The following is a 23737-nucleotide window of genomic DNA, read 5'->3' as shown; positions in this document are numbered from 1 at the left end:
CCGAGGAGGCTGCCCAGAAGTGGCAAAGACTAAAGACTGCAAAACATCCATCCCTACTTCTGTTTCTCAAAAAGGGCTGAAGTGCTATAAGATCAGTGACACCAGCCACTTTTCACTGAGTACCTATTATCTGGGTAGCTCAAAGTGTGGGAAATGCCTTTGAAAACCCTTTTAGATAAGATCCACAATATGAATGACGATTGCTCTACTTTCTGGATTGTGAGAAGAACACATAGGCTATGTAAGTTCAGGATATAGCCCTTGTTCTACCAGAGAGTCCAGATCGCTCCCGCCCATTTTGCACCCCTCCTCTTTTACTGGATGACTTAGAGTTTTACTGCTGTAGCCATGACCAAGGCAGCTTTTATTAAGGACAACATTTAATTGGAGCTGGCTTAAAGATTCAGTCCATTATCATCTAGGTGGGAGCATGGCAGTATCCAGGCAGGCATGGCTCAAGAGGAGCTGAGAGTTCAACATCTTGTTCCAAAGGCAAACGGGACAAGACTGGCTTCCAGGCAGCTAGGATGAGGGTCTTAAAGCCCATGTCCTCAGTGTCATACTTCTTCCAACAAGGCCATACTTCCTAGTAGTTCCACTCCCTGGGCCAAGCACATTCAAACCACCACATACATAGACTTGAGCACATGGGAGCCATACCTAACCACAGTATAATAAAAAATACATTTAGTCCAGCTTCCAAAGTCCCCATAGTCTATAGCAATCTCAATAATGTTAGATGTTCAAAGTATCCTCTGAGATTCACCTACAGGGGACCGCCAACAGCTCCAAACAGCATCTCTATCCAGTACTCAAGTACCATTGGGTTTGCTGGATTGTAGTTCATTCCAGATGTAGTCAAATTAAGGACCAAGAATAACCATCTTGGTGAGGAAGGTTGGGAGCTCAGTACAATTACTGGAATCCTACATGTGCTACTAATAGCCTGTTTGATGAGCAGTGAGTGATAAGAAAATCAAGCATTAACACTCAGCTTTGATGTCGAATGTCCAAAGTCAGACTGGAAGCAGTTGCAGTCATTCTGAATTTTATGTAGGAACTAACAGTTCAAGTCTTTGAAGCCTGAGAGTCCTCCCCTTGAAGGATGTCTCAGACTTAAAACTATTTTTAATTGATCTGCTACATTATAGTCTGGCTACTTATTTTATGGTATAATTTAGATACCTATGTATTATTTTTAAATGTACATACATATATACATATATATTATATAAGTATGTATTTATATAGGATCATAGGTAAACCATTTATATCTTATAATTATGTAAATATATTTCAGGTCATTTCTACTACTACTGTCAAAATGTGAGCGTTAGGAGTTAGTTGGAAACAGAGTAATCTATTATTGATATAGTCCAAGAAAGGCAAAGATTATCTTATATTACATTTCCAGGGAGGTTTCCAGGGTTTAAACCTCTCTTTATATATATCCATTTAATATTTTCCTCCATTCATATTGCCCAGTAGAAATCTAGTAGCATCTTATACTGCTTAGGTGTTATTTTGAAACCTCTAAATATTTTGTATGTATGTGCACTGGTGTGTATAGTGTGGCCATGGAGGTCAGAAAGTGTTGGTTCGCTGAAACTGGAGTTATACATGGTTGTAAGGTGCCATGTGGGTGGCTAAGAATCAAAATCCAGTCCTCTGGAGATGCACCAAGTGCCATCTCTTCAGCCTAATCGTACTTTTAAGAATAGAATTGATTCTGTTTTACTCAAAAATGATGTGTATAGTTATTACTCTGTTTTCGGCATACATTAAGTCCAAAATATGTGTTTTGTTATGATGGTCTAGAAGGTTATAGTGATAAACATTTATAAATATCATGCATTGGTTTTAATTCCAACTCTGTTCTTAGCGAGTTTTAGTCATCAAATGGTTCCTATGAGTCAGGGAAGGTTAAATCTGAGGAATCTTGTAGACAAAGCTGTAGCCAAATATGAGTCTTTGTCTACCAAATCCAAAAAGTGGTCTTAAAATGCTTGAATTAAGAAGCTTTTGGGGGTGGGAAAATGGAGCATGTCTCTCTTAGACAGAAGTTAAAAGGACATTGGAAGAAATTGTTCCATTCTCTAATGACAAGATATCTAAGTCTCTAAACTACAGGTATCTCAGTAAAAACAAGGGAATAGAATAGTACATTGCCACACAAAGGCAAGTGCCAAACGGAAGGATAACAAACCAAGAGACAGTGAGCTTGGCTAACCATGTGCTTTTAATCTAGTGCCTCCAATGGCCTCCTGGACCCTGTGTTTCTGTTCCTGTACCTACCTCCCAGCATCCGTTGCTATTCCTGAAAGACAAAGCTACAAACTAGATAAGGCAGCTTTAAAGTGGAAACAGTATATTCCTTCAGGGTAGGATCCAAGTTAGAAATTGATTGAGCCAACCAGCCAAAATGTACTGCCTGTAATTGTTTCTAAGGATGAGTTAGTCACCCACTCCATTGGCTGTAAAGTCAGACCCACATGTTCGGGACTTGTAGAGTAAGCCTGTGGAGTGTCTGAATTTACTGAATAGTGTTTACCTCAGTATCTAGATGAGTTGGTGGATCCAGAACCTGCAATAATAGGATTTCATTTTGTTTCCTTTGCAAATATATTAAATAATGGTCTGGTGGGGCTCGTGCTTGGAATCTGAATACTAGAGAGACTGAGGCAGGTAATTTGCCACAACTTTATGGCCAGCCTACACTACAGAGTAATATTTTTACCTTAAAAAAAGGCACATTAATATTCTCAGTGAAAATGAGAACTTTATTTGTGGGGAAAAAAACACATTGCAGATAAAATTTCTATATTAGGAAAAAAATCAAAAAGTTATTTAACATGAATATTCAAGTCTGTAATTCTCAGTTTGAGAAAACTTGAATTATATATTTTATTCCACATCCTATATTTAAATGCAAACTTTCTTAGTTAATTATTCAATCATAAGCTAAGGTTTAAAAAAAAAGTAGATAGCATACAAGGATAGGTCAAGTGGGATAGAAATGTGAAGCTCTCAATTTTTATTTCAAAATACTAGTCAGTGACTAAGAAATTTCTATTTAGCTGCTCTGTGACTTCAGAAAAGAATAAAAAAAAAATCCCTGCTTTGCAATTGCAGGCTAGCGGTTGTTTAACAATTTATTTCCACTTACGAAGCACAAGCTGGAAGGAAAAACAATGCACAAGAGCTTTCAGCAACTGGGAAGTTATTTGATTGCAACCCTTCTGCAAATATGAATTCCATATTTAACTGTAATCAGCAACCTTTTAAAAGCCTCTTTTATATGTGAAGCTAGGCTTCCTAGAGCCCGCATCTGTCATAACTCGGTTTCTAATGTTTAAAGAGCTCACTGCATGGACCCTCTCTATTCCGGTGCATGCGAATAAAAGTTTCCTAAAAGCAGAGGGAGCAGGGGGACATCACAGTGTGCGCCACTGTGACCCCATCGGCCCCTCTCCACGTGCTCACCCTTTGTGTTACTCGTTTGCTGTCATTCATTTCAGCTGCTGGTAGGAATCATCCAGGCTGCTGAACTGCCCGCCCTGGACATGGGAGGCACATCTGATCCATATGTCAAAGTTTTCCTGCTGCCTGACAAAAAGAAGAAGTTTGAGACAAAAGTCCACCGGAAAACCCTCAATCCAGTCTTCAATGAACAGTTTACTTTCAAGGTAGAGTTTTGGAATCATAACTTTTCCCCTATGGTTTCAGATTAAATACGAATTGCATCCTGACATGCTTAAAAGCATATGCATCAACAGCTATCCTAGGACCCCTCACAGTTACATTCGGAATATTTTACACTTTAACTCTCAGTCTAGTGAAGATTCGGTGTTGCAGGCTTTGGCTGTGTCATTTCAGCATAGAATGTAGATCTTTCAGTATCAGCATCACCCCTAAGAACCCAAGGTCTAATCCAGGTATAGCTATGAACTCAGACACTACACCCCAAAGTCTCTGAAAACTAGGCCAAGCCTGTACGGCCTGTTGCAGTCAGAATGGAGGAAGCTCTTCTCCAATGCTTACCTTAGTTCTGCGGGGAGGTTTGAACATACTCAAGCCCTTCCTCCTAGCAATAAAAAGGTTATAGGATGCTCTAGCATCTATTCTTTTCTCTAGGCTCTTCTCTGATGCTCTTTGTCATGTTGAGACACATCAGTTGACAAACAATAACCAAGGGACATTCTGACCCTAGAACTACTCATCAAAGTGACATGCCCTGAGAGCCGCAAGGCACCTAGTAGCTCTTCACTTGGAGGCCTTCATAAAAACGGTGCTTCTGGTGGAGATGTAGAATTGTTTTAAAATGTTTTCCTTAGAACAATACATTTCTGGAAAATGAAATTTCTGTGAATATGCCAGCAGGCTGATTCAAAATTACTCCATCCAGCAGCCAGGCTTAGCAATAATGTGAGCCTCGTGTTGGCAAACATTCCGGTGGGAAATGAAACGGGGGCATGAGTCACCTCTTCAAATCTTGTTTGCAGTTTAGTGAAAGAGCAGCAGTTTTCCTATTCTTTAAAGGTTTTGAGTTTTAAAGACATAATCCCTTAGTTTTTTCTTTGCCCGGAAATAGCATGACCATGAAAATAGCAATAATTAGAGCCTGAAAATTCTTGCCTTAAAAACAAGTCATTATAGGCCCTATACCAAAAAATGTTAAATATCAATTAGTTAAAATCATATAGATAGTAATCAATAGCATTTTATTTGGCTGCATATATTTCCAAATAGAGTTTAATAGATTCTTATATTATTTTAAGGAATTTTGAAATAATTTTATAGTGCCTTCCTCTATTACTTGCGAATCATTTCTTTTGAAGCATAGGTGGTAATATTTTATTTAGTATTGTCTATGACTACAAGGACCATTTTAAAATTTTTACTAGTCTATAAATTTTTATAATTTCCACATTATTGTATTTCAGGAAAGTAGATCAGGCTGTAAATACATTCAAGGTATAATTATTTTGAACCATTTATGAAATATGTTGATTTCCACAGTAGACATTGTAAACTATATCTTGAAATGCCAGACAGACATGCAGTAGAGGAGTAACAGACATGCAGTAGAGGAGTAACAGACATGCAGTAGAGGAGTAACAGACATGCAGCAGGACTAACAGACATGCAGTAGAAGGAGTGGAAGCTTCTAGACTGGCCTTCAAGTCGAGTTAAATGTACTTAAAATGCTCAACATTGGCCCCAAATAAATTCATCTTCTTTCTGCTAAAATAAACTTCCATTTAGAGGGTATGTTAATAATGAATGGGCTTAAGTGCCTACCATGGACTCCATGTTTAAAATATACTCACTCATTCTCAAAACGGCTCTACAGAGTGAAGAAGCCAAGTTTGTCCATGTGCCCCAGGTCTAGGTCTACCTGACCCAAAGTACGGGCATCACGGGGTCTGTTCAGCATGATCAAATATCCAAGAAATACAGTTTAAAATTTTAAGGGATTCTATATTACCACTCTAAAAATTTGTTGATTTTATTGAAATTCAGATCTCTCAAGCTTATTTTAGAATCTTCTGAAAATAGAAAAAAAATATTATAATTAGTTCTTATTCACAGGATTTTAGAAAAATCACCTGGTTCTTATCATAGTTCACAAATGACAAAACACTCTTTGGAAAGCTCACATTTCTTGTACTTCAATGGCCAGTAGACTTTCATCCTTTTACCTTCTTAGTAAGAGTTCCTTGAGAAGTGTTTACTGGGGCATACAGCAGATACACTGATAAAACAATATGTATCTAGTACAAATTGAAACAATCCCTGGATGAGACATTTTTACCCACTTACTAAAGTGTAGCTTACTTGGTATGCACAGCTTTCCCTGAATTTTAAAAAATGTCACAAATAAACTTCCCAAACCGTAACATCTGTCCCCAGCGGACTTGAACATCTGGAGGGTTCACTCCTCCTGGCCTTTTGCTACCACTCATGCTAACGAGCGCCACGCTTACAAACGAGCTTCAAGATCCATATGATAATGAACCTGTGATATTCAAAACATCCATTTTCCAGTCAGCTCATGTCAATCACTGAATTATTTTAGAAAATATGAGAGGCACCTTGTGAATTTCATTTAGATCCTTTTAGACTACTAGCATAGCTTTTGAACAAATCAGCCTTTCCTTTACCTATGGTCTAGACCACTGCTTCTCAGCCCTCCTAATGCTGTGACCCTCTAATACAGTTCATGTTGTGGTAACCCCCAACCATAAAATTATCTTCATTGATACTTCATAACTGTGATTTTGCTACTGTTATGAATAATAATGTAAATATCTGTATTTTCTGATGGTCTTAGATAATGCCTATAAAAGGGTCATTTAACACCCTCCCTTAAGAGGTTGCAACCAACAGGTCTAGATGGTTTGAAAAAGTGATATCCATTAAACTGTAGTGTCCAAATAAATTGACACTTTCGAAAACAGCTATATCCCAAGAATATAACTAATAACAATATTATTTTGCAAGAGATGGTTATATAGTCCGATGCAATTGACTTTCTTATTCTTTCATTGATTATGAAGTATTTATAGTATAACTAATAGGAAGATAATACCAACTGTTTCTAAAACGTTGTAAAATAATAAACACTAGAGCAGTTTCCCATTTTTCTCTCAAGTAGTTCAAGAAATTGACTAAATGACTCAACATAACGGAAAAGATCCTGTTCTGTTTCTCTAGTACACATATCAAAAGCATATGAGTACCAGCTCCCTAGCATCCTGTGACCGGAAGTCTTCACCCTCATCTCCTCCCATGCAGGTACCATACTCGGAATTAGGTGGCAAGACACTGGTGATGGCTGTGTATGATTTTGACCGCTTCTCCAAACACGACATCATTGGAGAGTTCAAAGTTCCTATGAACACCGTGGATTTTGGCCACGTCACTGAGGAGTGGCGCGATCTCCAGAGTGCTGAGAAAGAAGAGGTAGGAAACTCATTTGCATTTCTAACATGGCAAAGCTGTGTTCATTCACCTGTTGCTATTCAAATCCTAAGCCAGAGAAAGATCATCTTCCCGAAGGGGGACATGGGCCTTTAAAAACTAATGCTGCCAAAACATTCAGAGGGGTTGTGTGACCCTGCTAAAATATATGCAGGACATCTGGGTAGGATTTAAATAGAATAGAGAGATAACATGCACTGGGAATATAAGCAATCCCTTCCTTTAAAAGACAGCGAGCAATCATCTTGTATTGTCTGCGTGGGTTTTAGAAAGGTCACAGTGAAGTGAACAGGCGTTTTCCCCTGACTATGTCTGCATATTGAGGTTTGTTGTTTCTCACGTAGACATCGAAGCATAATGGGTTAAAAAAAAAAAAGGAAGGACAGAACTATTACACACAAAAGCTGATATTAAGTCCATTTTTTTAAGTGAGTCACATCTTCGTAGTACTGTGCACATTGTTTTTCTCCCAGTTGTAATAGCCCAGTATTATGTTTCTGTCATTTAAAAAGAGTTCAATATCCACAGTGCATTTACACTCCATAGTAATCAGTTCTGTCGGCTTGTGCTCTGCCTGCCTGGCATGGGAGTTTGTCTGTGTGAGTGTCTCAGCAGGCTAATATTAGTAAAACAAACAGCCCTTAGCGTCTCTCAGTTCTAAACAAACTCTGTTCACAGCCCCTGGCAATAAGTTTCCAGGATCTATGTATAGTTTCTCTGGGACCACATAGATCTCAGCCTAGCTCATCACCACGAGAACCCTTTCAGCTGCTGACACCTACAAGCTTTAGACCCTAATAGAATATGAAAACTTTTACCACAATATGTTTTATTTTGTTCTATAAAAGGAAGCAAAATGATTTGTTAATCACTGCTTTGTAAAAATAATATTAATCAAACATCACATTCTTTAATACTGAGATCAGAATTTGCCCTATTGTGAAAAGGCACCAATAGAAGAATCCTGAAAAATACCAAATTTCTAACTTTTAGGGTTTTATATATAATTCTTTCTTATGCATGAGCTAATACTGATGTCAGTTCAAGAAAACATATGATAAGAAAGCCAATTATTCAGGAATACTATTTTTAGGCAACAAACTAGCAAGATGTTCCATGAGTTTTTGTTTTTTATTTGAATGTAACACATTTTTACTGACTGACGGTCATTAATTCACTCCCTTTCAGTTGGCTATGACCCACTTATATCTGACAAGGCAAGGCTATGTCTCCTGGGATCATGGCTCTCCCTGCTTACCAGGCTCATGGTGGAGGATTCTACAGTCACCATCAGTGGCTTGCTTTGAGGTGTTTTTGCATGTGTTTAGGAAAGCTACCTGGTGGTCTGTATTCTTACAATAATTCCTTGAATAAATGTGGAGCTTTGAGACTTACCACTGAACTAGCAGGATGGATCTAAGTAGACAACGTTCTCTCTCGTTCGTGTGTTCTCTCTCTTTCTTTTTCTTTCTCTCTCCTCTCTCCTCTCCCTCTCCCTCTCCCCCCCTCTCTCCCCCTAGCTTCTTCTAGTTTTCTTCTCCCATAACTTAACTACATCTGTCACCCAAATCATGGAAAACAACTCACTCTGAAAATAGTAATGGCCAGATTCCTAGAAATATACTGCCATGCTTTTTAGCGAAAACAACAGGTGCAGGTAACAGTCTCCAATCGCCTCTTCTTCGGTCCCAACCTGTCCCTTTTATCACCAGGTACACTGGATTCTAAGGAAAGACTTACCTTAAAATCATAGTCCTTCCTCATTTCAGTTCTAGCTAATCCATGTATTAGCCCTGGCCACTTAAGCCGTTTCAAATTCATTGTTTTATTCTAAAGAGTGGCCTAACATGAAAAATAAGATTGACTGTAGAGATCCTCACATGGAGTCTGGCAAGCAGTGATGCTTCAGTTAGAGGAGTGACTGGTTGCCCCTTTTCTCATGGCCAGTCTCCATTTCCTTCTTCTCATCTTTCCTCTGTCTACGCCAACTCAACTCTTATCTTCTCACAACACTGCACTGCCTACAAGCACTGGAGGTTTTTAATGCTAAACAATAAATCATTTGATTTAAGTAAACATTTGAGCACATTCCTCTTTGGTCTTCACTCTGGAAGAGTAACTGTGGTCCAGTGGAGAGGTCATATCCTCTATTGTGAAGTAAAAAAACTTCCTAAAACATGTCACTTCATGTGTCTCAGCTCAGCGTGATGACTAGAGGCAGCAAGACCCTTTCTCCTGTGAAGGAAATAAGACCCAGTTACATTTCCTAGCTCAGGACTTCCTTGTTTTCGGTGTTATGTTCTTTGCTGTTTTCTGCTACTGTTTATTAACTGCGCAAAGTAACAATTGTGTGTGAATAAACTGGTGTCTTGGACAGACATTACTTCTAATGGCTTGAAAGAACTGTTTTCCCATCCTCAGTCTTCATTTCACCTCTCAATTTTAAATAACACTTTAATGTCAAAAAGACTTAAAGGGACAGCTTGGGAACCAGAAAGCCTAACCACGGCAAGCTATTCAATCAGAGACTTGGATAGAAGGCAGGTTAAAGCAGGCCCACAGAGTTCCACACCTGCAACAGTGATAGAATCAGGGAAGATTTGACAACCTAAGTCATAAGATACGAAGCAGTGCCATGAGCAAAAGCTTGCCATGCTAGTTTAGTGACGATTCATGTGCAAGCAGTTTACAAAGTGTGGGCAACCGGCTTGTGTCACAACTTGGGATGGAACACACTCCACACAGGTTCAGCTAGGAGACTTAAGCGATGTGGCTCCAGATTCCAACTGTTAAATTCCACTGCTAGTGAGGTTCCCATCTAATTCTGTGTTCCTCACATATACACAAAGCTTCTAGTTGGTTCCGCTTCGCTGCCATGTTTTCTTTGCTTTGTTGAATATGACTGACTTCTTCCTTTTCCACCTCCACAAGTTTCAACAGATGACAGTGGAATTTGACCCTGGAGATGGTACAACCTTTCTCTCAGGAGGTGGCTCCATATAAAACCTTTATTCAGTTTTGCTCAGTTTGCAGCCTCCAAGCCTTGTGTGTATATCAACTATACACACAGTTCTCTTCCATTTGTGTAAGGCCTCCAATAGGAACAGCATCAGGCCGTTTGTGCTGAAATTTTCATGTTTCTCTTTTGTTTGATCAATCAAAGTATAGTTTCTCATCTCACCCAAGGTCATATCTGGAACTAACCATCGTACTTTCAGAACAATCTACTCATTTCACATTACTCCAAATACTATGGTCGATAGCGATGAATTGCACGCCTGTTTTTATAAGTTTAGCTTAGAATTTGTCTCATCCCTGCATCCAGTGACAGGCACAGCAGTGCATTGCCATACCTTATATTTCCTTTCTTAATTTTCTTCTCATCTCTAAGACGGTCCAAGGAGTGCAGAGCAATAGAACACACATGGACATTTTTGTCTTCATTTGCACATTTTTTTCCTTTGCTTGCACATTTGCCCTGGTGAGCTGCAAGCTCTCAGGCCTGCTGCTGCTTTCTCTTCAGTAGAAAGTAAGTCTATCACCTGTTTTTGTGTGAATTTGTTAGAGTGCTTTTTAAATGAGCCTCTGTAATCCAGTGCAAATGGGAAAAAAATTGATTGCTGAATTAAAACAAGTTGGGGCATAATTTAATTAGTACCCAGGCAGAAGGGGAGAGAAACTATTTCAGGTCTTTAATGGGAAATCAATTTTGCAAGAAAATTTCACATTTTTAAGCCTAATTAGAAAAACATTTACTTCACAGAAAAGCATTTTGAGAATACATTTTCAATCAAATGGCAGGTTTTTTGGCTTCCAGTGGTCAATTACGTGCTACTTCTCTGAAATGAGTTAAAGTTATTTCTTACAGCATCTTTATGGCCAAAGATCATCAAACAAGTGATGTTTTCTAAGCACATTTAGGAATTTGATGGCAACTCAAGCTGTCAGAGACATTTCCCCCAACACATACCAGCAAACAAGTGTGCAGACTGCGAACAGCTCTAAGTGACACATGAACACTAACCTTGCCTGTCACTCACAGACTGTCGTGTTTAGGAAGGACCCTGAAAACATTCACTTACATCCACAGCCTTTCAGGAGGCCATAGATAGTGCACTTCCAGACAGGAGCAGGCTTACTCCTGCCCAATGAAAAAAGTTGGGGGGGGGGGCAGGGCAGACACACGGGAAGATTGTTGCTGATACTTTTAGTTGACAGTTACATAAACAACAGTTTTCTCCTGCTATTTTTTTTTGTAATGTCCTGTTCACTGTACGTTCCTTACCATGAACCTTATCTTCATCCTTTCTGTGATTCATGTAGAGCCATATAGGCTAGCTTTAACTAAGTTTTAACAGTAAAGATTAAACAACGATTAAGTCTCTACTCAAAAGATGAAAATGGAAATCAGAGGAATATGAGAATAGGTTCCAAGGAGAATTCAAATAATATGACCCAAATCCAAGTATATTATGCCTAGAAAAATTGCTGTTAAACAAATATATGGTACAACAGATATGACTTAGCAGTACTGGGGTATTTTATAGTATATTAGACCATGGTACACTGTAGGATTTTCAGTATCTGTGGGTCCATTCTATGGGACTCAAAATATATCGACTTCACTTTACCCTACAGAAGCATAGACACACTTGATATTTTGTGTGTCTGCGGTCAGAATTTCAATCACTAATTGTATTTTAATATATAACAAATACTGTCAGCTTCATAATGTGCTTAAAATATCATATATTGATATACGTATATATTGATATATATTGAGGTATGCACATATATACATACATATATATTGATATACATATATTGACATAGCAATTTTAGACACAGATTAATTTCAAATCACATAGAATTGTGCTCTGTATTAGTTAGGGTTTTACTGCTGTGAACAGACACCATGACCAAGGCAAGTCTTATAAAAACAACATTTAATTGGGGCTGGCTTACAGGTTCAGAGGTTCAGTCCATTATCATCAAGGTGGGAGCATGGCAGCATCCAGGCTGGCATGGTGCAGGCAGGGCTGAGAGTTCTATGTCTTCATCCAATGGCTGCTAGTGGAAGACTGACTTCCAGGCAAATAGGGTGAGGATCTTATGCCCACACCCACAGTGACACACCCATCCCAACCAGGTCACACCTATTCCAACAAGGCCACACCTCCAGATGGTGCCACTCTCTGGTCCAAGGATATACAAACATCACATGCTCCTAACAGTTTAATAATTTAATTGAGGATTCTTCATAAAAGCAATATAAAGTAGACTCATTTAAAGCAAGAGCTGGCCTTGAAGAAGGCTCTAGATACTGTCAAAACACCATCTAACTAGTGTCCACTGCTCCTCTTCCATCACCACCTTCTCCTTCACAGGACTAGCCACACAAAGGCCTGCCTCTCCAAACCCCTGCACTGACCCTTTGATGTGGTAGCACCAGGATCTGTGTGCTCACACTCACAGTAATAGTTTCCATAACATTAGAAAACCAGTGACCACAGGACATTTCAGTAACTTGTCCAGGTCCACACAGCAATTCTAGAAGTAAACTTCACATGCATTTCTGAAATTCACACATTGTTTCACCTAAGTCTTTTTCTAATTGTCTCTTTTGATCCTCTTGCCCCTAAAATGTAGCTATAAATTACATTTTAATGCAAACTACCAACTTTGGCTCACTTATTTGAAACCTGTGGCAAAAGGCCACTTTGCTTTAATAGTTTGCAGTGGATTAAGGCATGTGTGGTGATATGGGATATAGGACTGTCCATGCATATTGATAAGATAGCCCTTTTAGATATTATAATGTATTGTAAATCTCTACAAGAGAGCAAAATCTCATTAACTGGATCATTTTTACTATTTCACAAAGGCATTATTTCATAGACAATCAGCATGATTTCCATCTAAAATGTAAAACCTTAAAATTGAATGATACTCTTTAACACAAATGAATCACTGTTGTGTGCATGGATGTGTATTAATACAAGGAAAGCAGAAGGGATTAACTTTCCATTAAAAATTTAAATAAATACATTCCTTCCATTCAACCAAAACATATATTGGATGTCTATTACATGAGCATGTAAAGAAACACAATGTATAAAACAGATGGTTAATGTACATAGAAAATGGTTGGTCAATGTGGTAAATTTTTCTAGTGTGAAATAATGACTAACGAAACTGTACAAAGAACCAATAAGATTTTATAACCAAATGCTACATCAGCTAAGAGATGGGGCATAAGGAGACTCCATGGAAGAGCTTGAGCTGTAGAGCTGAGCAGGGGTGAGAGAGCCAGCTCCTTTCCTAGGCCATGTGTTGCCTCACGATTGATCTGAGTTCCAACCCTAGGACCTACAAGGCAGAAGGAAAGAGCCAAGTTATTTTTTTGTTTTATTTTTGAAACAGAGTTTCACTATGTAGCCCTCGATGTCCTTGAACTATTGATATAGTTCAGGCTGGCCTCCTACTCATGGAGATCTGTCTGCTTCTCAAATACTGGGATTAAAGGTGTGAGTGAGCACACCCAAGCCTCTCCCATCGCCCTGGAGAGCAAACTCTGACGGTTGTTCTCTGATCTCCACATCGACACTGAGAAACATGCACCCAAGCATGGGTATGCCCACCCCCAAACACAGGGAATGTAACAAAGTCTTTAACTGAACAGAATTTGAACAAACAGAGAGACACCAAGAGGAAAAGAGATCAGCAAAGGCAAGGCCAATTAAGAGTGAAAACTTGAATTGGTGTCTTGAGGCGTAAGATTGGAGTAAGTAACTTAATGATAGTCTGTCCCTTAAATATTGAGCTGATAAAATTAGACTGAAAAGGGTACACTCTGAGAACTTAGACTAGACATCAAACATGAAGCCGCTCACCCCAACCACTCCCCCCCCCACACACACATACACTCACTCTAGTGAACATTCTGCTTCTTATCGCTCATCTTATATGGTCCCTGAGCAACCCATGGGGTTACTCTTTGTGTCATCATTTCGTATATTGAGTAGGAGAATTTATCCTGGGCCACACAGAACATGAACAGCCTCGCAATGATTTAGACACAGCATTGTTGGGCTCCAGAACCCACTTGCCCTTAGCTCTGTGGCATTGCCACTATGCTAACAGACTTCAAAAGAGCGCAAGGTTATTTTCTGTGCCTACTTTGTCTGCAAGACATACAATAAGCTTTAGCATGTAGTTATTAGTAAGAATTTTTCTTTTACAAACATGGATCGTCAGCCATACTAACAACAAAAGGTGAATGTCCATCTGTCCCAGTGATCATGATTGCAGCAAAGCCCTACATACTTTGCGGTTACAGCCCCCATCTTTTAATATCTTTCTCTTTGTACAGAACATTCTTTGGCCCCTCCTGCTCAACCGTGGCTTGTCTTTGCCTTTCTATTCCATTGAATTGGCCCTAAACCTTGTAGACTTCCAACAGTGATAATGGGTTGAAAGGGAGCTAGGCAAGAGAGTTTTAGCTACAGTGGAAACCAGCCAGGTGGGTGTTCTTTTGAGGCACGCATTCTGATTTTGAGCAAAATGTTCTGAACATTAGCCGTGCTCTGTGGTCTCTCAAAAGGCTTATTGTGGGGCAAATTCTCACTGAATTTCATGAATTTCTCATAAATTTTGATACATGTTGTGCCAAGGAAATCGATTTTTTTTTTTAAATAGAAATGGGTGTAGGTGTTAGGATGTTTTTTTCTTCTTCTTTTTATCCAAAGCATAAAAGAAGTGAAAGTTAGTTAGTTGAACTTCAAGTAAAATTGAGCATAGTGGTGGGAAGGACAGGTTGGCAGAGTAGAACCTGAGTAGTGGGAGCTGAAACAGGAACAAATCAAAATGGAAGGAACAGGGAAAAGTGGGATAAACTAGTACGCTACTCTCACTATCTGAGTCGGATTCCACAAGGGTTGTTTTTCTTTTTTTTTTTTTTTTCTTGAGTAGGAAGCAAGGCAGGAGAATGTCTTGTTCTATCTTGCACATATTTGAATCTTTCAAAATGTAAACTTTTCTGATGAGCTCATCGTGTGTTTTGGCATCATTTTTTTTTTTTGTTATTATCCTGTTTGCGAATCTTCAAATGAAATGTTTTTACCTTCTGTCTTCCTCCTACCTACCTTTGGGCAGGCCAAATGTTTGTATTGTGAAATCTTTAATCCATTACAATCTGTTACTCCACAACCAGGGGAAATATCACCAGTTGGGTTATACTAGTGCTCCAGAGGGAGGAGGAAGACTCATGGAGCAGTCAAGCCTTATATAAGTAGAGAGAGGCGAACGGGGACTCATCCTTGCCTGTGAACAAGAGCTTTAAAATACTGCTAAGCAATTTTGCACTTCTGTCTGTTCAACATAAAGTTGGTTTGTCCCTTTTATGGGACAAGGATTGTGTTAATTCCTGGGAATATGATAAATTAGATAGTCCTACTCAACCTAGACAGTGAAGCAGAACCAAGGGGTAGATTAAAGCTCTAGACTCAACTACACGAATCCAACTATGAGACTACTTTTTTGCAAGGAACATTTGCTCTTATTACTTAAGTCAATATTACTAATATCTGTGGGGAAAGTTACATTCTCAAAGAGTTACATAAATCACTCCCAGTAATATTTGGTACTAGTTAGTCAATACATATTAGTATTTGGGGGGTGATGCAATACACATCAGAGCCTGCATTTTTCTTGCCAACTGAAAAAGCATAGCTGTGGCCCCCTGGACTCACATGTTTCCTTTGGGAAGACAGAGAAGCCCAGGAGCTCTAAAAATACTGCAGATGGCCTCAGTAGAGGAAAATGCACCTAGATGTGATGAGCAAGAATTGTGGAGTATATTAATATTTCCACAAAGGCCAGCTCTGGGAAAGGCTCAGCAGGTGGAATGGAAGAAGGGACATACACAGTGCTGCCAATGTTTCAGTCTTCCCTAAACTAACAAGTTTTGTTTTGACCCAGATAGTACAATTGCTGAGTAGGATGCAGAAAAATTAGGAACTGTGTCTGTTGCCAATAGAAAGGATGCAACAGTTTAGAAAATAATCTTACGTTTCCTCAAAAATCATAAGTAGAACAACAATATGGCCTAGCATACTCCTACATATATAAGGAAATGTGTGCATACACTATCATATAAGAGTATTCATAACAGTGCTTTCACAATAGACTAAAGCAGAAACAAAGTAAATGTTCATCAGCTGGTTGAGTTGATAAAAAGAGGATCTACCTCACAATGGGATATTATTCAGCCATGAAGAGACATGTAGTACTGAGAGATGTAACAATACTGATGAAGCACAATAGGATACATACAGTATCCTGAAAGTTGGGAGAGACGAAGAGCTTGGTGTAAAGATACATAATGGCAGGTAATGACTATGGGTTTCTTGCTGGAGTGATGAAAATATTCTAAAATTGGTAATGGTGGTCATATAGTCCTGTAGATATATCGAACTATGTGGATTAAGTTTATTATTAAATTATGCAAATTTTATGAAGTATATATTAAGATGGCTATTAAAACCCTCAGCTACTGGTACTCCAAACACAAAGCATGCAACAGTTCATCTGGAACTTCATTTGAGAACTCGGGCTGCAGATGGCCCTCTAGATACTCTCTTAAAAGTTTAGAGAGCTACGGGGTACTGGTTAGTTCATAATGTTGTTCCACCTATAGGGTTGCAGATCCCTTTAGCTCCTTGGGTACTTTCTCTAGCTCCTTCATTGGGGGCCCTGTGTTCCATCCAATAGCTGACTGTGAGCATCCACTTCTGCGTTTGCTAGGCCCCGGCGTAGTCTCACAAGAGACAGCTATATCAGGGTCCTTTCAGCAAAGTCTTGCTAGTGTATGCAATGGTGTCAGCGTTTGGAGGCTGAAAAGATGGCCTAGTCGGCCATCACTGGAAAGAGAGGCCCTTTGGACTTGCAAACTTTATATGCTCCAGTACAGGGGAACGCCAGGGCCAAAAAGTGGGAGTGGAGGGGAGGGTATGGGGGACTTTTGGGATAGCATTGGAAATGTAAATGAGGAAAATACCTAATTAAAAAAAGTTTAGAGATGCTTCTTCAAATATTCTCATTTCTCAAGTCTCCTTTTGTAGATTAGAAACTCGGGTTTACATCATGTGACCAGCTAGTAAGAACTCAGGGCTCGGATACAGTCATTTCCACACACCCAACTTCCTTTAGGTAAGAATTGCAGAATTAAATTCTCCTAACATTTTTATGTTGGGAGATTATTCTAAATATCAGAACTAGTCCATTTTGCTACTCACTTTCATGTGGTGGCTTACTGGAGATCTCCAGTTGGTCTTTTTTGGACTTTATTATGGCATCAAGAATTTGTAAATGGCAAATACTATATATATACTCTAGAGGGAAACCTCCACATGTTATTTTGAGAAAGGGACATAATATCAAAATGCCTTCTGAATACTTATCCTTAACCCTTAATGCAGCTATCAACTCTCATTGGAGAAGCTAGTTATTGAAGTGGCCAGAAATTAACATAGACACTTAAAAACTAGCCAACATATAGAGAGGAAGTGATTGTCAAGGGTTTTCTCCCAAATAGGACATGTATATCTCCAGTCACTGCAAGTCTTGGGAATATTGTGAAGAGGATGTGGCTAGAGCAGATAGTAAGAGAGAGAGAGAGAGTTAGGAAAGGATGGCAGCAAAATATTGTCTTCTGGACATAATGGGACCATTGCACTCATGAACCTAGTGACAGCTGCCTACACCAGATCAAGATAGTCAACATTCTAGCATAGATGGAGAAGGCTCATGAGAACACAGCCCTAGCATATATCTATTGGTATGTGATGGCTGATGGAGAGAGGTTCGGTTTTCTTCACAGAATTGGCCCCTGGTCGGTTGTCCATTCCCCAGTGATAGCTGTACACCTATGTGCTTAGCAGCAGCATACACAAGGTGAGTTATAAAGAGTAAAGAGGATATAGAGTTGGGATGGAGACAAAGTAGGGGTGGGTCTTCTAGGAGAGAAATTAAATGGGTAGTGTATAGATGCAATATATATGTGTATATATGTATATATCATATGTATCATATATTTTGAAAACCTGGAATGACTGAGTTGCAGGTAACTCCATAAATGAGCATATTACAAAATCTATTGCATAGGATCCACTCACATTTCTTGTCTTTCTTTCTTACCTCCCAGTGAGTGCCCGCCCCCACCCCCATCCTCATCAGCAGTGCCCATCTCTCCTGGACCACACGCAGCATGTCACAGCTTTCATCCTTGTCATCTGACACGCAATGCTACAACATAAAGAGATGCCCCATTTACCTGTGTTTCTGTCTCCACACATCTCAGTGTGTCACTCTCAGGCAGAAGTGTGTCACCCATCAAATGAGTACACAGCTCCCTCTCCAAATCACTCAAATTCTTAGACCTCATTTCTTCATTGAAAACTGCAAAATAGACGATGTACACATAAGTTACTTTTTCTACACAGGGATGTCAAATACGAAATACCTACAGTAAAAAAAAAAAAAAAAATAGGCCATGAAATAGCTGCTTCTGTCTTATGGATGAAAAAAAAACAACAACAACAACATAACTTCCAGAACCACCTAGAGGGCCACTGGATATCTTCACTCCCACTGTGGAGCCAGTGGCAATCTCTGTATAAGTTACCATCCCTCTTCCCAGATTGCAGTTAGCTAAAGGGGAAGTAGAATGACCACTATATAGCTGATGAGAAGTCTTGGCCAACAGCTTCCTCAAAAATAGGTTCTGGCCCTTGTTGTCTTCTTGACAGTCATATAATATCTCCCCGTCCTCTTCTCTCTCTTCTCTCTCCTTCCTCTCCCTCTTATCACTTCTTAACCTCTCCTCTTACCCTATTTAAATGCCTCCTAATCACAAATGACATACAGCCATTTTCCTCCTACAAGCCGCCAAAATGCTGTAAACTGCTGGGGGCAGCATACAACCACGTATCCCTGAGACATCTTGCTTTGGGGCACCTCACACACTGCAGAGCCTTGGGCAGTAGGGAAGCAAGCATAGCAAACCCAACCTAAGCGAACCACCTGTCTACCGTCCTAAAATGCTCCCTGGGCTGTTGCTTCCCGAAGAGAGACTTCTTTCCTCACCCTATGACCAGACCCAGCTGCCAGCATCCTCCTGAAAGCTCTATGTGCACCCAGTCACCTTTCATAATGGAATGGAGAGCATATCCAGGAACAAATTTGGGGTGCTGGCTTAACTACTACATAGAGCTAACGTTTGTCAGTGAAATGGAGGGCCTCTCCTACAATTCTAGCCAAAAAGGAAAATTCAAACCTACCTCTGGTCAAGGTTTCTCACATGTTAGGCTGCATACAGTATAGTCTATGGATGATGCTACTGATCATCAAGTTAACCGAGTGTCCTTTAGTTTGATCTGTCATATTTATATAAATGAATCAATAGTCTCACAAAGTATTTGATGGAATTTCTACTTTCTACTATGTTTAAAAGTAGAAAGTGGGTGTGTGTTTTAGTTTAACACTGAACCAATACAATGTTAAAAACACTGGCTTAATTATATCTCAGTGCCAAAAAATAAATAAAAATAGAGATTAGAATTTTAAAACTTAGGAAGAGTTTGGACTTCTATGTTTTTATTTGAACCTATTTGTAGATCACCAATGTCACAAAGATGGAGTATAGAAAGCAACCTTTGAAAGGACTGCTCCCTTTATCAGGCTTTCTATTGCTGTGATAAAACACCATGTTCAAAAAGCAAGTTTGAGAGAAAAGAGTTTATTGGACTTATGCTTCCAGATCTATAGTCCATCACTGGAGGAAGTCAGGACCGGAACTCAAGCAGGAACCTGGAGGCAGGAGTTGATGCAGAGGCCATGGAGGGTGCTGCTTACTGGCTTGCTCAATCTGCTTTTTTACAGAACCCAGGACCACCAGCCCAGAGATAGCATCACCCACAGTGGCCTGGGTCCTTCCCCATTGATCACTAACTGAGAAAATGCCTTACGGCTGGATTTCCTTGTGGCATTTCTTCAACTGAGGCTCCTTCTTCTGATGACTCTAGCTCAGGTCAAGTTGACACACAAAACCAGCCTGTGTCACCTGCCTTGTGTAGCATAGTCAGCGATGCTTCACTTACAACCTGTGCAGGGAGGGACACACGGGTCTCTTTAAGATCACTGGTGTTCCAAGCTGTACCTTACGTGCTTGCCTTATGTGCACTGAAAATGATGAAGACAGTGAAAGCTAAGTGCCTCAGTAGGACTGCCTGATTCTAAGTTTACATTCTAAGGCCGTTTGATTCCCTTTTGATAAACAGGACTTCTGATGCTTTGTTATCTGAAAAGTCTGTCACAGTGCTCAATATGGCTTTACCAGGACCTTAAAGTCACCTCTATACAGTGTCACGAGAATGGCACTGTGCAAGTGTTATGTTCTATTATTTACTCTTGATGCTACTACTATTGCATAGGCATCACGATTATGCCTACCTTAATGACCAAGAGGTCGAAAAGCAAAGATGAATTACATGTGGAGAAGCAGACGCCAGTAGGAGGGCTGTAATCAGACTATACTGGAAGGTACTGGTTAGTACATTATGCAAATTAGCTTCTAGCTGTGAAAGAAATCCGAGGACCAGTGCTTGGGCAGTGTCTCAGTTTCTCCACACATACACAATCTTCTCAAGCCAGCCATTTATTCTCCTCATTCCCATTCACCCAACTCCGAGGTCACTCATGAGGGGCACAAGAAGAACCACAGCAGCCTGTCTCTGCAGCATGTCCAATCATAGGACTCTTGACTACTTGAAACTCTCTTCTAAGTCACCCCTTCTCAACAGATAAATGTGACGATCCCACAAAGGTTAGGATCCTGTGCACCCATTATTCCCCATTCCCGTAGTCTATCACAGAGCATGTCTCTGGAAAGGGAACTGACTGCATCTCTCTTTCACACTCCTTTACACAAGATATGATGACCTGCATGGTGCAGAACATCCCACCTGCTAATTATACTTTAAGAACCAAAAACTAATGTCACATTTCCCAAATTGAATTTAGAAGGATATACCCTAAACATGGGAGAAACTCCCTTCAAAACTATTTTTTTTATTCAAGGAAAATTAAGGTTTCCCTATTTTTTTTCTTCTCAACACAGGGTATCACTGTGTATCCCTGGCTGTGGATCTCACTATATAGGCCAGGCTGGACTCGAAACTACAGAGATCTACCTGCCTCTGCCTCCCAACGGTTAGGATTAAAGCTGTCTTAATCACTGTTCTATTGCTGTGAAGAGACATGATGACCAAGGTGACTTTTATAAATAAAACATTTAACTGGGTGTGTGCTCAGTCTCAGAGCTTTAGTCCATTATCATCATGGCAAGAACCATGGTGGCATATGTGGCACTGGAGCAGTAACTGAGAGTTAGATCCAGATCCTCGGGGAGGGGGGGGGGCCTGGCATGGGCTTTTGAAATTTTGAAGTCCATCCCCACTGACACACTTTGTCAAACAAGGCCACACGCAGCTACTCCAAAAAGCCACACTTCCTTGTCCTTCTAATCCTTTCAAACAGTCCCACTCCCTGATGACTGAGCTTTCAAATGTATGAGTCTCTGGGGACCATTCCTATTTAAACTGCCACAGAAGGCACACAATTCATGCCTGACTTTAAAAAAAAAATGGTTCTTTTTTTTTTTAATATTTTTTTATTACATATTTTCCTCAATTACATTTCCAATGCTATCCCAAAAGTCCCCCATACCCCCCCTCCTTCCCTACCCACTCATTCCCATTCTTTTGGCCCTGGCATTCCCCTGTATTGGGGCATATAAAGTTTGCAAGTCCAATGGGCCTCTCTTTCCAGTGATGGCCGACTAGGCCATCTTTCGATACATATGCAGCTAGAGACAAGAGCTCCGGGGTACTGGTTAGTTCATCATGTTGTTCCCCCTATAGGGTTGCATATCCCTTTAACTCCTTGGGTACTTTCTCTAGCTTCTCCATTGGGAGCCCTGTGATCCAAATCCAACAGCTGACTGTGAGCATCCACTTCTGTGTTTGCTAGGCCCCGGCATAGTCTCACAAGACACAGCTATTTGTACACTTTACTTTGATCATATTCTTTCCTTTATCCCAAAACTCTTCCCACCTCTCTATGCACCCAACCTCCTCTCAAAAAATAAAAAAATAAAAATAAAACAAAACAAATGAAAATTAAACCAGTAAGACAAAAAATACAAAACTAAAACAACTCCCTCCCAAAAAAGGTCATTTTGTGTTGGCCATTTTCTCTTAAGTATAGGGCCTGCCCAGAAGTGTGATTGATATATTCAGTATTACTCAATTGGAAAAAAAAAAAAAAAAAAAAAAAAAAAAAAAAAAAAAACGTATTTCCCTCTCCAAGCAAGTATCAACTGCAAATTGCATCTTTGTCTTGGGGTAGCACTTTGTGTTCATTCCCCTTCTCAGTGCTGGGATTTTTCTCTGGTTTGAACCTTTGCAGATTTGCAGGTCTTCTATCTATATGTGTTGCCACATTCTCTGTGAGGGGTGTGTGTGTGTGTGTGTGTGTGTGTTGGCCTTGTTATGTCTGAAAAATGCTATAAAACTAAATATTTGCTATGCTTGGGGTTTTGAGCCTTTGCTTCACGGTGCAGTAAAAGCTACCTATTAACATCATTCAGCAGTGTTAAGATATTGAGCTCTGCGTTCTTGTTCTATATTTGTCATTATAAAAATAATAATTTCTACAGATCAATAAAGCTGCCAGAAATGAGTAGCTCTAGTAGAAAGGACTGCAATTTGAAACAGTAGAAAGGAAGACAACTTGAAACATGGTACTGACCTCTCTCTTAGATTTCTGTTTTAAAACTTACCTTTTATGAGAAGTCCAAGTCATGTCAGGAGGGTGGATAGAAAAACCCTGCACTACACATCTTCCAAAGCCATGTGACAGTCAAATGTGTACCACCAATCCCCAATTCATCCTTTCTTCAAACAAAAACAAGTCCATGTTTTGAAGACTATATTGTAACACTCCTGCATTAGAAATCCTCATTGATGTGAGATTTCATCTGAATTTCTAAACACTTCTTGCCAGGTCTGAATTTTAGCAGTAATGAAATATTTTAATGAAGTGACACTTATTAAAGGAAGATCAGTCATCATTTCTATTTCTAACTTTCCAACCTTGTGTTAGCTGCTCTTACCAGTTACCTCTAACAGCAGGCTTATCTCAGGTGACTTGTAGAGACCTTAGAACTTACACAACATACCCCCCCCCATGCCCTGCTTCTTCTATCACCTATCTCCTCTTCAACACTTTAATTTTGTCACTGTATTTGTTGGTCAATCCCTTTTGTCATATAAATACAATTAATACAACTTAACTTAAAACAGAAATGATTAAATCCATTACCTTGATGAACACTCACAGTGCTATAGACATTTCGTTTATAAGTGAGGAAACCGAGGCCAACAGGAGCTAACAGACTTTTCTGAAATCAAGCAACCTACAAAGAATGGTCAGAGACATAGGTGTGTGCTTTATTCCAGAGCCTGAATTCACTATTATTTATAAGAAACATTCTTTGAATCAGGAACTTCACTAAATCCCTAATTTTGGTTGTTCATGGATAGTTTAAAGAAAGAATCAAAGTACTGGTAATTGGCTTTTGGAAGACATTAGGCTTTTAAATATGGTACCAAATCTGGGAACATGTCTCAATAAA

General features: G+C 39.6%; 1 protein-coding gene across 5 annotated transcripts in view; it reads left to right on the top strand.

The window, feature by feature from the left end:
• Positions 1-23737, top strand: part of Syt1 (synaptotagmin 1) — a 530426-nt gene that overhangs the window by 391740 nt on the left and 114949 nt on the right. For all 5 annotated transcript variants that reach the window (XM_021173812.2, XM_029482352.2, XM_085843145.1 and 2 more), the window contains 2 exons: positions 3519-3686; positions 6799-6966. In XM_021173812.2, the coding sequence (XP_021029471.1) occupies positions 3519-3686; positions 6799-6966 (336 nt within the window). The remainder of the gene's footprint in view (positions 1-3518; positions 3687-6798; positions 6967-23737) is intronic.

Source organism: Mus caroli, unplaced genomic scaffold (genome assembly GCF_978045245.1).
Source record: "Mus caroli unplaced genomic scaffold, Mus_caroli_1 scaffold_9, whole genome shotgun sequence".
Taxonomy (NCBI): domain Eukaryota; kingdom Metazoa; phylum Chordata; class Mammalia; order Rodentia; family Muridae; genus Mus; species Mus caroli.
The sequence above is the reverse complement of the archived record's forward strand: the minus strand, read 5'-3'. Positions and strand labels throughout refer to the sequence as shown.